At 40.4% G+C, this 14,641-nt stretch overlaps 1 protein-coding gene across 1 annotated transcript; it reads right to left on the bottom strand.

Moving 5' to 3' along the window:
- Positions 1-8,940: 8,940 nt before the first annotated feature.
- On the bottom strand, positions 8,941-14,628 carry nmi (N-myc (and STAT) interactor). Its single transcript, XM_010879930.4, has 10 exons — positions 14,493-14,628; positions 14,367-14,408; positions 14,042-14,104; positions 13,793-13,951; positions 13,545-13,661; positions 13,244-13,409; positions 13,026-13,132; positions 10,554-10,740; positions 10,163-10,266; positions 8,941-10,017 (listed from the first exon to the last, which is right to left on the bottom strand). Exons 2-10 carry the CDS (start codon positions 14,403-14,405, stop codon positions 9,814-9,816), a joined length of 1,146 nt encoding a protein of 381 aa, XP_010878232.2. The 5' UTR covers positions 14,406-14,408; positions 14,493-14,628; the 3' UTR covers positions 8,941-9,813.
- Positions 14,629-14,641: the final 13 nt, after the last annotated feature.

The raw sequence follows: 14,641 nt of genomic DNA, 5'->3' as shown, positions 1-14,641 counted from the left end.
ATGCTGTCATTTGACTTTTTTTATTCATATCTTTTATTTATTTGAAAGACTGTCCAAAGCGGACAGTCTTTCACGTTAGAAAATAATGTTTTATGTTGTTTGGTGATACAGACTTTTTCTCTTTGAAAATGTTTATGAGGTTGAGGTAAACTAATTCTCTTTTTTCTTTTGATACCATTGATTTATGGAAACTGCCCCAGCTGCTTGTTGTAGCTAACTAGTCAGCTAACCGCCTGGTTCATTTGTACACAAGTCTACTTAGAAAAGTTATGTGGCCGCAAAAGTGTTCTTCTCTCACAAGGAGATGATGTATTACTTTCACGAGCTAGCCATGAGTGGAGGCAATAATGTTATGGTTAGGGTCATACTAATTTCATTGTCCCAGATTTACATCTGGTCTATGAGGGCAGGCTGCTCTCATAGATGTTGTACAGGGTGGAGGCTGGATGGAGCATCACAGTATTTGACGTTGAAGAGACAGAATCACATTTACTATTAAACTTATAGGAATGGAGTCATTTTATTTATTTTGGAAGAGCTATAAGGCCAGTGACGCAATTGTTTTTGGATAGGATTTTAGCATGAATCGCTACATCAAAACTTTCAAGGTCAATTAGTCATGGCTGAAACAGGAATACATTTTTTGGAATACATTCAGTCTGATCTTTTTCAGCTAAAAGCAACCATTTGTCTAAATTCATAAATCTCTTGAATTAAATGATGGACTGTCTCTGTGCATGCAACTCCCTCACTTAGAGAGAACAGGGTTGAGCTAGCACAAGTTCAGCATCATCTGGTTATATTGCTCTCCCCCCACAAACGGGTCTGTTGTCCCAGGCCCAGAGTGGGGGTGGACCCAGAACTGGGCCCTCATTAGATTATGGAATCTTTTTTTTTTTTTTTTTTTTGAAAATAGGCCTATTTGTGGAAAAGTTATGTAGTATTTGAGGTACATAAATGTTTTTATTTGTTTTCTTCCTAATCTTCCTTGAAATAGTGGTCAAGAACACCCCACCCCCAACACAAAAATGGTTTGGCCACTGACCAAAATTTGATGTTGTCATTTAATTTGAAGTTCAGTACGCTCAAAATGTCCGGTCAGTAAGTCCGATGCTCAGAAAAAGAAAGAAAAGAGAAGAAGACAAGAAGAAAATAGAGGCCTTAGAGATTTTCTAAACAAATATTTTAAAAAAGGCGGTGACGGTGAAGCTGGAACTAGTAAAGTCAACGCAGAGCTAGGTAAGAAACGGTGCAGCCAATGTTTACCAGCCTTGTAACGTAACCTAACAGGCCAGTACTAATGATAATGTCCATTAGCTTGTATAAAAGCCTGACACCACACATTATGTTTGATAGAAACAGTCAGAGAGGATGAGACAGAGAGGAGAGATCCAGCTGCAGTTAGGTGACAGACAGTCTGATGCGGGAGGGGCCCGCTGCCCCGCAACGGAGAGACAGAGTCAGGCTACTGGTGAGAGAGAAGAGAGAGAGAGTCACAGTGGAGTGGGAGGGGCCTGCTGCCCCATCAGAGAGTCTGAGCAGGATGGATCAGAGACTGATCATACACTTAATTTCAGCGATCCTGTATTATGGCCAACTAGAATGGCCGACTCTGATAGAGTGAACCTCGTACAAGTGATGGCAAAACGAATGCCTTTCTCAGAGAGGGCAAAGGAATTGCCTGCAGATGCAGAGGGCAGAGAATTCCCAAACTATTTGACATATATAGCACCTCAAAAAAGGCCTTATTTTGCCTACCATGCATGATGTTCTCCTTTGAAGTAGAGAAAAAGTCAACTGGTGCACTAAACTCCACAGATGGGATGAAAATATTGAATATAAAATACAGAAAGCTTTATGACAGATTTCCAGAATAAGAAAGAATCCGTGCACACAAACATTGTTATTGGATATGGAAGAACCTACAACATTCTGTCCAACAGACTTCTGGAATTGACAGCCAACAACAAAAATTGATGGCGACAGAAATCGGGAAAAAACTAAGCACTACTGAAGCGGCTGCTGGATGTAACGCTGTACAAAGCCTTCAGGAATCTGCCATTCAGGGGCAGCACAAATACACCAGACATTTTCTTAGCAAAATTGAGCTGTTGGCAAAGTATGACAGTATCCTAAATTACCATTTACAAAACCTTAGAGAGCAACGGCAACAGGAAAAGAGACTCCAAGCTCATTACCTTTCACCTGACAGCCAAAATGAATTTATTGAACTTTGTGCTCAGCGTGTCTAAATACTATTTTGAGGGAAAGGCAAGAAACATTCTATTCCATAATGTGTGATGCAACGCCAGATGTGTCAAACTTGGAGCAAAATGTACTGTTGCTGAGGTATGTCAGTCAAACATCCCCTGAGGGTGGGTGGGAAATAAATGAACTTTTCCTTGAATTTAAGGACTTTTCAGGAGAGGAAATCACCACATTGGTGGAACAATCACTAGGTGAACATGGAATAGATATAGCTGATTGCAGGGGTCAGTGCTATGATAATGGAGCTAACATGGCAGGAAAAGTGAGAGGAGTGCAAGCTCCCATACTGAATAAATATCCCTTGGCCACATACTCACCATGTGCATCTCACACGTTAAACCTAGTTGGTGTCCATGCAGCCCGGGCCTGCCCAGAAATAGACATTCTTCGGCTTCATCAATCACCTGTACAAACTATTCAGTGGCAGCCCTCACCGATGGGAAATCTAACAAAGAGTTTTGGGATGTTCTCTGCACAGCTTGTCTGACACTCGATGGAATGCGTGGATAGAGGCAGTGCGCCCAGTGGCAAAACATTTGCCCGGTGTGATCCAGGCATTAGATACGGTTAACACTACAGGTAACCTCACCAGTGAAGCCAAAGCTGAACTTTCAGTTCTTCAATGAAGTTTTGCTCCTCACCTTTTGGGTCAAGGTGTTACAATGCATAGAGGATAGAAACCTTACCAGCCAGTACTCAACCATCTCACTTGATGTGCAAGCTGTCAAAATAAAGAAACTGGAGGAGGAGATTGCCTGCACGCGTGCATCATGGGACAGTTTTCTGATAGAAGCAACTGCTGTTGCCATCTCCATGGGCATCAAATCCCAATTAGAAATGAGATGGAAAAAGAGGAAGCTTTTATTTGATTTATTTAAGTCAGAAAAGCAAGGGACAGAGGAGCAAAGCCCAGAGACCCTATTCAGAGATAGTGTTTCATGTTGCAATGGACAGCATAATCTCAACTACATGTACGGTTCTCATCAATGCAACAGAGATGTGACGAGTTCTGTGTCCTGTGGAAATTCAGAGATATGCCACAGGACAGCATCAGTGCATCATGCTCAAAGCTCTCTGAGAAATATAAGAATTACCTAACAGAGTCCCTTGAAGACCAAATTCAGCACTTAAAGAAAATATATTGTGCAACTTTTGAAGACGGTCTTGGACCTCCTGACCTACTTAATGTCAATATACACAATGGGACTACAGAGCATTTATGGAGACCTGTGTGTCCTGCTGCGTATTTTCCTGTCTCTGCCTGTGACTGTGGCTCGAGGTGAGCGGGCCTTCAGTAAAATGAACATAATAAAAAACCACTTGCATTCTAACATGTCCCAGGAGAGGCTCAACGGTTTGGCAATGCTCTCCATAGATTGTCAATTTGCCAAGAAACTGGACTTTTCTAAAGACATCATAGATGATTTTGCCACAAGGAAAGTTTGGTGCATGGCATTTGGAGTTCAAATCTAAAAATGTCACACCAGCAGAAGCCTAAAATACAATGGTAAATATTCATTTATTTCCTGCTAGTGTCAGAATTCCAATACATATGAAGAGTGTATTTGGCAACAGCTTATGTGTAGTTTGTTAATGTTAACCATTATTGTCAATGGCTGTCACTTGTCTTTTGCAGAGAGAGATGTGAGGAGAGGAGAGGAAGAGTAGAGTAGAGGAAACTAAAGGGAAAAGGAGAGATCTTGGCGCGGGGGGGCCCCATCTAAGATGATCTCGTCCCGGGCCCAGGCAAGACTGTCAGCTGGCCTGGTGGTAAATATCATATACATGTTATATGATAATTATCAGCCACTGGTTTAATGTTTCGCTCCATATATTGCTTACCCAATTTTCTTTTTAAATGCTCACATGACATAATTGCTTGTAAATTCAGTAGCTCCCTGATCACAAGGCCTAGATGCTTCAAATCACTGTTAATAATCTTCTGAGGGACAACTAACACATTGCACAGCCTTTGGTTTTGTCATATATGTGTATTTAAAAAAGAATCGGGACTGTAGGTAGGTTGTCACCAGTGTTGGTGAGTAACCCATTACAAGTAATATGTAACAGATTACAAGAAAACAGCAACCGCAATCCGTTACGTTACCAACAAAAATATTGTAATCGGATTACAGATACTTTGGAAAAAATTTAAGATTACTTCTTGGATTAAATGTTGAGCATTGCAAGCCTCATCCCAAAACGTCCGGTACTCTGGGAGAGTCCTACCTCCCGAGCAGGGACTGTTTTGGGGGTAAAATGTAGTTCCTGGTTCTAGACCCTGGTCTCTGCGGTGGAAACGCAGCGAGTTCCTGGAAAGGTTCCTAGTTCCTGGTTCTAGACCCTGGTTCCTGCGGTGGAAACGCAGCGAGTTCCTAGAAAGGTTCCTAGTTCCTGGGTATAGTTCCTGCGGTGGAAACACGGCGTAGAATGTGATATTTGATCATATGTGATCAACAGATGCAATTTAAATGTTGTTACTATATTCAATTGCTACTCTATCTATAAACTCAGTAGCCTATATTTAGTGTTTGTGTATTTCAAGCAATATAAGGCATTCGTTGATTTATGCTTCTGCACTTGGCAGAATAATATAAACAATGTGTCAAAGTCGGAAAAGGGTGGCTTGCCCGCTTCAGGTTGGTGGAGAGTGCCTGCCTCAAGTGGAGGAGTTTAAGTATCTAGGGGTCTTGTTCACGAGTGAGGGAAGGATGGAACGGGAGATTGACAGACGGATCGGTGCAGCTTCTGCAGTAATGCGGTCGATGTATCGGTCTGTCGTGGTGAAGTCAATCTACGTTCCTACTCTCACCTATGGTCATGAGCAAGATCCCGGATACAGGCGGCCGAAATGAGCTTTCTCCGCAGGGTGGCCGGGCGATCCCTTAGAGATAGGGTGAGAAGCTTGGTCACCCGAGAGGAGCTCAGAGTAGAGCCGCTGCTCCTCCACATCGAGAGGGGTCAGCTGACGTGGCTTGGGCATCTGTTTCGGATGCCTCCGGAACGCCTTCCTGGGAAGGTGTTCCGGGCCCGTCCCACTGGGAGGAGACCCCGGGGAAGACCTAGGACACGCTGGAGGGACTATGTCTCCCGGCTGGCCTGGGAACGCCTCGGTGTCCCCCCGGAAGAGCTAGAGGAAGTGTCTGGGGAGAGGGAAGTCTGGGCATCCCTGCTTAGACTGCTGCCCCCGCGACCCGGCCCCGGATAAGCGGAAGATGATGGATGGATGGATGGATGGATGTGTCAAAGTAAAATACTGCAACTTTCCCCTCAATTTGCTTATATGATACTTTGGGGAACTCCCAACACTCACTGAGATTTTGCACACTCGAAAGACTCCTACCAAACTGAATACATAAACATCAAAATGTAGAACCTGTTAGATATTTATTAGCAAGACATTACATTCTCAATTTTTAGCCCCTGGATTTGTATAAATTAAAGTGGACATAACCAACAATAGAATGATATGCCACCTTTAAATTTCAACTTGCCACCCTCCTACCATCCCATGTAAAGTTTTCTAGAAATGCCACTGCCAGCAACAGACATTACATAAAATGTATGTGGTATGTACCACAATCGATTGAGGTACTCCAATATTGTTTTTGCTGTGCCAGACTATTTGTTAAACACATAGAAAATTGTTGTTTCACAAAGTTCCATCAATTTACATTGATACAGGGAGAACAATATAACCAGATGATGATCGCACAAGCTCGAGAGTTGCATGCATACAGTAGACAGATACTTCAAGGAATTTACTTCAAGGAATTTATGAACTTAGACAAGTTGTACATATTCATTGCTATTCCTCTTCCAATTATGAACTATATTCAGTGAGCTGAGATATTGAAATTGATATATATAAAGAGAAAGACAAGGTATTAAACCTGGTTAAAACACTTGTTTATGGAACTTTGCTGTCACTCTACAGTTAAGTATAAAACATGCCTGTGTTTAGAATACCCCAACAATCACATATGTACATTTGGTATAGCATATTTCAAAAGACAAATAGCTGTGCTAGATAGATTAACACAGATTACATTTGTCAGACACCAGTTTTTATTACTGTTGTAATATGTCTGCTTGTTTGTTAGAGCTTTCTATCTGTTTATTCATATACCTACATTTGACATTTTAATTATTTAGCAGATGCTGTTATCCATAGTGATGTACAGCAGGGAGTGCATACATTTACATAATGTAGCCAGTGAAGTAGTCTTGAAGTAAACGCAATACAATGCAGTTGACCTCACTGTTGTGTCGAAGAAATGCAGTGAAAGTATAGAGGACTTAATCTTTTTTCTTTTCCCACAACCAGTGAACAGAGCTTAATCACCAATTATTTTGCCATCACAGCACTGACTATAGTTATGTCATTGGGATCAGTACTTCTGTTGACAATGTGACAGACAGAAACAAGACAGAATATGAAGAAGGAATGGGTGAAAAGGGCTGTTCTACTACAAAAGGATGGATGTCATCTTGAGCTTTGTGAAGGTGAGAGATGTTCTTTCTCTGTCTCAATCTATCATTAAGAGAACTGTCCAGTTAGCTAGTCTTTTCCACCCACTGCTTTTCAATCTGGGGACAAGGTTACCAGTGGGTGGCTCATGAGCACCACTTTCAAAACTACTGGCTGAAATTGTATAAACTTTAACTTCACATAAAAAAAATGTCAATGAAGACAAATGGAAAAATCATCAACACCCATAAGCTAGTAAAATATTTACCTCAAAGATGTTATATCAATTTGCAAAGAAATAGGGAATAATTTAAGGTGCACAGATGCCAATACATTTCACCACAACTGTATACAATGTTCAATATAAAGGCTCTGTTTCGCAGTAGTCCAAAGTAAGATCCAGTCTGTCTCTGGCTAGATTCTGATGTACAGACCTTGACTGGCTGCTTAACTACTTTAATCATCATTTTGGTTATTGCTTTTTAGTAAGGGTAAATCAGTAAATATTCTGAAGAGCCATACGTCCTGGATTAAGACATGGTTGCTGTGATTGGAAGCACTTACTGCAGTTTTAGGGATTTTCAATTATGAAACAAACCTTTAAAGGCCACAGTGTGATTAATGAGTCTGTGGACACCATGTTCTCTGTATAGCACACTGTTTCACTGTTTTGACCTGGGCTCCAAGAAGTGCACTACATCAATCAGCCATAAAATTATGAGCACCTGCATATTGTGTAGGTTCCGCTTTTGCCGCCAAAACAGCCCTGACCCTGGAGGCATGGACTCCTCTAAACCTCTGAAGGTGTGCTGTGGTATCTGGCACCAAGACGTTAGCAGTAGATCCTTTAAGTCCTGTAAGTTGCGAGGTGGGGCCTCCATGGATCGGACCTGTTTGTCCAAAACATCCCACAGATGCTCAATTGGATTGAGATCTGGGGAATTTGGAGGCCAAGTCCAACACCTTGAACTCGTTGTTCCTCAAATCATTCCTGAACCATTTTTGCTTTGTGGCAGGGTGCATTATCCTGCTGAAAGAGGCCAATGCCATCAGGGAATACCATTGCCATGAAAGGGTGCACATGGTCTGCAACAATGCTCAGGTAGGTGGTACATGTTAAAGTAACATCTACATGAATGGTAGGACCCAAGGTTTCCCAGCAGAACATTGCCCAAAGCATCACACTGCCTCTGCCGGCTTGCCTTCTTCCCATAGTGCATCCTGGTGCCATGTGATCTCCAGGTAAGCGACGCACACGCACCCGGCCATCCACGTGATGTAAAAGAAAAAGTGATTAATCAGACAAGGCCACCTTCTTCTATTGCTCTGTGATCCAGTTATGTTGTTCATGTGCCCATTCTAGGTGCTTCGGCAGTGGACAGGGGTCAGCATGGGGACCCTGACTAGTCTGCGGCTACGCAGCCCCAAACGCAACAAACTGTGAAGCACTGTGTTCTGACACCTTTCTATCAATTCCAGCATTAACCTTTTCAGCAATTTGAGCTACACTACCTCGTCTTGTTGGATCGGACCACAGGCCAGCCTTCTGCAGACCACTGCAGACCGGGAACACCCCACCAGCACTACAGTTTTGGAGATGCTCTGACCCAGTCTAGCCATCACAATTTGTCAAAGTCCCTGAGATCCTTACATTTGCCCATTTTTCCTGCTTCTAACACTTCAACTTTGAGGACAGAATGTTCACGTGCTACCTAATATATCCCACCCACTGTGTGCCACAAAAACGAGATTATCAGTGTTATTCACTTTGCCTGTCAGTGGTCATGTTATGGCTGATCGGTGTATATCGGAATAAATGTGCCATTTGGATTATAATTTAGCTGGAGAGTAATAATTTGCGTCACTGATTATCCCCATTCCAGCTGTGCCTATGAACAGCTCATAGTCATGGTACAGTGTCTTCCGAAAGTATTCCAACCCTTAACTTTCTCCACATTATGTTATAGACCGATAAAATCGAAAAGCCTTGTGGGCTACCTTGGTTAAGATAATTACACAGCACTGCCATCTAGTGTCCTTCAGCATTCCTTATATTCAGTATTACAGCTTGTGTGTTATGGATGTAACCAATATTCTAATGCTGTGTATTCAGTCAGAAAATTAACCCTATGTTTATGTACAACCAGTGTAGGCGAAAGGACACAGGTCTTTCAATTGAATTAAAACAATAGCATCCGATATTGATTTTCTGTATATTTATTGGGATGGGCTGGGGTAAAGAAATAATGGTGTTATTCAGATATATTTAAAGACTGAATAATTACCACAAAGATCCCTGACACAGAAAACAACAATAACATAATGAGATTCAAACAATTAAATTTGCATCCTTCTAGTTTTGGATGCATTTGATCATTCTAATATTTTAATCTAAACTTATGCCACTGCAAAATGCATTATCATGTCCTTGTTAAACTTGAAGACTTCTAAATCAGTTATAATGCTATCACCACAATAAGCTAATTTAATAGAACTTGAAATAATGATTGTGTAAAATTACTGTTCTGTCACAAGCAAAACACAATATTGGCAAACCCCAATTAAATATCATGTAAAATGTGATAAATGTCATTTGTGGGTTTTAAAGTTTACCTTCTCTAACATTTCCATGGATGGATCATGGACTAAAAGCACAAGCCAGCTTTGGGGATGTCAAAAAGGTCAAATGTTAAGCCACAACTGACATATATCCCCAAAAATGTATATGGCCTGTACCACAATCAATTGAGGTTCTCCAATGTTGTTTTCGCTGTAACAGAATATTCGTTAAAGACGTAGATAATAATTATTTAATAAAGGCTTATCAAATACATTATTATTTGACATAAGAGCAATGTAACCAAATGACACTGCACTCACGCTAGTTCGACCCAGCTCTCCCTGAGTGAGAGAGCGTAGACAGACAGTCCAACAATAATATCTTCATCAAGATATCGGCCATCACAATGTGCTCTGTGTCAGTGGGGATACAGTTTAATGGGAAAGGATGATCAATGTCCCAGCACTGATGAGACATTAATCTCATGCATATTCACTTGGATGTTAAGGTTATGTTATGCCTCCATCTCAGCAGTGTCCTCGCTGAAGAATGCTTTAATCTTCTTGCCCCTGGAGATGTATTTAATGCACTCCACCTCGCCGCCATAGTTACTGGGTTTCTGGAAGTGAATCTCTAGGTGGTCCTGAAGGTCCTCCTCATCCTGGACGTCTTCTATGTCGTTCAGAATTATGCTGCGTCTCGGAATGCCACAGAACGTCTGGGGAAAAAGAGACCCACGTTACAGGAGACTACCACACAATTTATCGGCATGTTGTAGGTGTTCAGGAAAACAAAAGATCTACTGACATACAGAATGCAAAGAAATGACAGAAGAAAGATCAGTGAAGATAACTTGTCGTTACCTGAAACTTCTTCAGCTTGTAACTGTAAACGAGGCTAACGTTGACATTCACCTCGCGGTCAACATCCACACAGAACTTCCCTTTCAAAGCAACACTCTCAGCAACTAAAGAAGTAGGCCGACACAGAAAGGTTATGAACAGAAGTCTTTTGTGATAAAAATATTCAATTTTCCCAAAAAATACAAATTTCCCAAACAAGGACCCCTGCATCTGGGGTTGCCTTATTTTAAACGGATAGCTTGAGAAATATTTAAGTATGACCCTTGGTACTTTCAGCAGTTGCATTATTTTACTATTATAAAAATTGGGTCGTGTGTTAATTTTGGGGATACCCACAATACCAGAAACAGAATGTTCACACACACACACTTAACAGAATTGATATACCTACCTCCTGTGTTGAGGAAGGTAATTTGTCCTCTCCCAGTGTCCATGTCATAGTCGACCCTCTCCAACTCGCCCCCGCCTCGGCTGGGCTTGGAGAAGCTGATCTCCAGACGATCTTTCATCCGCTCCTCTTGCATGGAAGGCGGGATATTGGAGAAGTTGACAGCCTTTGTGGAGACGTCAAGATGAACCTGTGTAGCAACAGTCACATACCTTGTTAAGAGTCAGCTTGGTAATGGAACAGCAGTTCATTGACTATATTCTCATTGCGGGACCAAGGTTCGAATCCTGCTTGCTTGTCTCACAGACAGCCCAGGTTTAGGGGTTTAGTCATTGATTATGGTTGCCTTGCCTCCTCGCTCTCTAGTGACTCCTCATGACATTTTGGACGTTTTTGAGATCAACAAAGTAGAAGACCGTAGAGTGTATAAGGATTACGGAGTTCACGTCCATAATTCTGACTGTCCCCAGTACTCTGGGAGTTGCAGGAATGAGGAAGGCCCTTAAATCCCAAAATCGGGGGACGATGATGACAAGGTAAAAGTAAAGGAAATGTAATATATATGTAAACCTAATTAAACACACAAGACAATTCATAAAAAGATATGGACACATTTCTCCACAAACAGAAATGCACCAGTACAGGCAAATTAACCAAAGATTATTTTTTTTCACACCTGCTGAGACTCACATACTTATCGAAATTGTTGAAAGTTTTGTTTAGTCTTTTTATTTATTCTCATTTGATAGTATAGTTTTCTCAGTTTAAGCCTTTTGTTGTTTTCAATATTTGCATGATTGCACCCCATATTTCAATGTGCTTTGTTTTTTTCTGTCTTTCTACTTAAAGCCATGTCTTGAAGTATACAAATATACAGATTAAAGGAAATGTATTCCAATTCCACAGTTTCTAATAGTCTGTTTTCTATTTCTGTTCATATGCTTTGGATTTTGTAACATTCCAGAAGGCATGGAAAATGTAGTCATTAATGTAGTTGTGATTTAGATGTAAGATAGAATTCTAGAGCAGTGTTTCACACATGATAGGCCAGAAGGAGCTCGGTTTCCCACAGTATTATATCAATTTGGGTATTGAAGGACAAGTGAGATCTAAAAAGGAAAAAAAATTAAGTCATGTTTTTGTTTCAAAATCAAGCCACAAGTATATTTTATATTTAGCTGCAGTTATTCTTGATTGATAGCACTATTGGAGTTCTTTCAGGTATGTTCCTATTAGCTGATAAATTGATAAATATCCATTGTGTCAAAGGTTTTCCTCCTAAAAGGCTACACTTCCTGCTCTGCTGTAGCCACTCCCCCTTCACTCTGCAGTTTCTATAAACATTATCCTAGACAGGATACTGCTAGATAGCTAGCAAACTTCAGAATAACCAACACAAAGGTTTATGTTAACTATTCACAATAACCAACACAATGGTTTATGTAAACTATTCACAATAACCAACACAATGGTTTATGTAAACTATTCACAATAACCAACACAATGGTTTATGGAAACTACTCACAATAACCAACACAATGGTTTATGGAAACTACTCACAATAACCAACACAATGGTTTATGGAAACTACTGTAAAATGTATTACCTACACTTTTTACATACTAGTTATTGTTGTTATACTGGCAAATGATAAACCCTTGTTTATTAAAACTATGCCTATGAAATTAACTATTGAAATCTGTGGCAAGCTGTCTACTGTACAATGTATTTTACAAATGCAAATGCAGTTCCTTTGTTGTTATTCAAATACTGTCAGAACATTTACTACAACAAATGTTGCGTTCCTTATTGTTCTTGTTTTTGTCAGTGGTGTGATAGACTAGACTATATATTTGCAGTGTTTTTAGATATTGCTAGTTAAAATGGCAATTGATTTGAGTCATGCTTACTTAAAATTGTGACTATGGGAATGAATTGTTGACATCTGTCGCAAGCAATCAAATGTATAACGCCTACTCTTTTTAAACATGGTTACTTCGCTGTTAGTGCAACAAATGGTTGTGTACTTCATAGAACAACCAGATTTTGTAGAAAGGTGAGAAAGCATGAATTCTTATTTCTTCTGGCAAACGTGTTAATGTTTGCATTTTTGCAAAGGAATATAATTTGCTTGTCAAAGGTAAATTATGAATGGCACAGTCATCTCATCTTGGTAAGTGTGTTAATTTTATTGTTTGTTAGTTTTTTTGGATGTTTGTTTGGATGTTTTAAATGAGAAACAAATTAGTAGATTGTGTTTTTAAGACAAATGTATCATTGCTAACATTAGCAATTAGTACATTAATTAGTTGTGTTATGGTCAAATAACACACCATCTTACACCTATATTGGTTATTTTTACTCATTGTTTTCACGTATACACAGACTTCATCCAGTAAACTAAATCATCATTGGAGAAGATTGTCTTGAATGTCTTCAAGGTACTTGATTGATAAAGTGTGTGAAATGGTGTACCTCAAACTTGACAGAAGGATCCAGTGTAAGGAATTTGGGCTTCACGTCCACCTTGTCTTTGTCACAGGACACAGTACATTTGGCCATCTTCAGGATGTGGGCAGCCACTGAGAGAAATTAGGAATGTCAATAACACATAAAAAAAAATGTATGATTCAATTGTAAATGAATATGGACAAAAAGGGCAACAGTACATCAACCCGTTGTGTTTTCAGTACCTGTCTCCTCTTCAAAGGTGATGAGAGCCTGCCCTCCCTTCAGGATTACTGTTGGTCGCTGGGTAATGGTGAAAACCCCCTTGATGTGCTCATCACCATTATCACTGTCCTCTTTCTCAATCTTATTGGTAAACTTCAGCTTTTTCTCAGGGATCTGGGCATGGATCTGTCCAGAGGAGCTCAGTCTGAGTAATATTTTCTATTTAGTTCTATAATAGCACTTCATATGCACGTGAAAGCAGTCTGTTACAGCACATTGGTCAAGTTGGTCTCAGATGGGACAAATATTGAGGGGTCTTACCTTAAACCTCTGCTGAAGTTGAAGAGACTCTGCCCTCTTAGCTTGTAGCAGAGCCTGGCTTTCCACCAGTTTCTTCATCAGGTCCTCATTACCTTTCTTAAGTCTCAAGATTTCCCCCTATGTACCAGAAAATGCTATGCATGTAGTAACAGCATACAAAATATTTTTTATTATCCACCCTAGATTATATTCACCTTATTAATCCTATTGTAGTAAAAATAAAATGGCCGTCGATGAAGTGAGTCTACCTTTATTCCTTTGAGGGTTTCAGTGAACTCCTCCATACGCTGCTCCCCCTGCTGTTGAAGTACGAGCATATCTTTTTGAGCTGCTTTCTTTTCATCTTCTGCGCTGAGTTTTGCCAACTGCAGCCTGGATTTTTCATCCTCTGCCTTTTCAAGTTTCATCTGAAATATAATAGTAAAGAAATACTATATATAAATACTATTATCTAGATAAATAAAGTTGGTTATATGCCAACTTGCTATACTACTTACCTTCCATTGCTCCAGCTCTTCCTTTGCTTCAGACAGTGTCTGTTCTTCATCGCCATGATCCATCTACAAATGGGATTCAATTTCGTTAGAATCAGTGTTTCTCAATCCTGAGGACCCAAAGGGGTGCACGTTTTTGTTTCACGGTAGGTTGTTTACGTCGATCAAGTAAGTGGTAGGGAAACATTTGAATCAGGTGTGAGGGCTAGTGCAAAAAACGAACACCCCTTGCAGTCCCCCAGGATCAGGCTTGAGAAACTGCGTTAGCGTAATAGAAACTGTGAGAGTGAACTGACAATTTCGCTAACGACTGCTTGTTTTGGCTTACCTTTCCATTCGCAATCAGACTGTCGTCGGAGTTACTCATTATCTGTGAAAGATATTACGAGTTATGATACCATCTGTAAAACTTGAATAATATACAAGTAATTATTGATATTGAAGAAAAACTTACTCGGGTATGATGTGCACTACAATCAGGGGAAGATCACTGGAAACCTATTTCAAGTTCCGCGAAATCATGTGGGGCGAAATGAAAAGTGAAACTATGGTAAACCGGGCGAGACCGTTTGGACAATATATACTGGGGATTTTCCATTGACA

Source organism: Esox lucius, chromosome 16 (genome assembly GCF_011004845.1).
Source record: "Esox lucius isolate fEsoLuc1 chromosome 16, fEsoLuc1.pri, whole genome shotgun sequence".
Classification (NCBI taxonomy): domain Eukaryota; kingdom Metazoa; phylum Chordata; class Actinopteri; order Esociformes; family Esocidae; genus Esox; species Esox lucius.
Note: the sequence above shows the minus strand (reverse complement) of the source record. Positions and strands in the feature narration are given on the sequence as shown.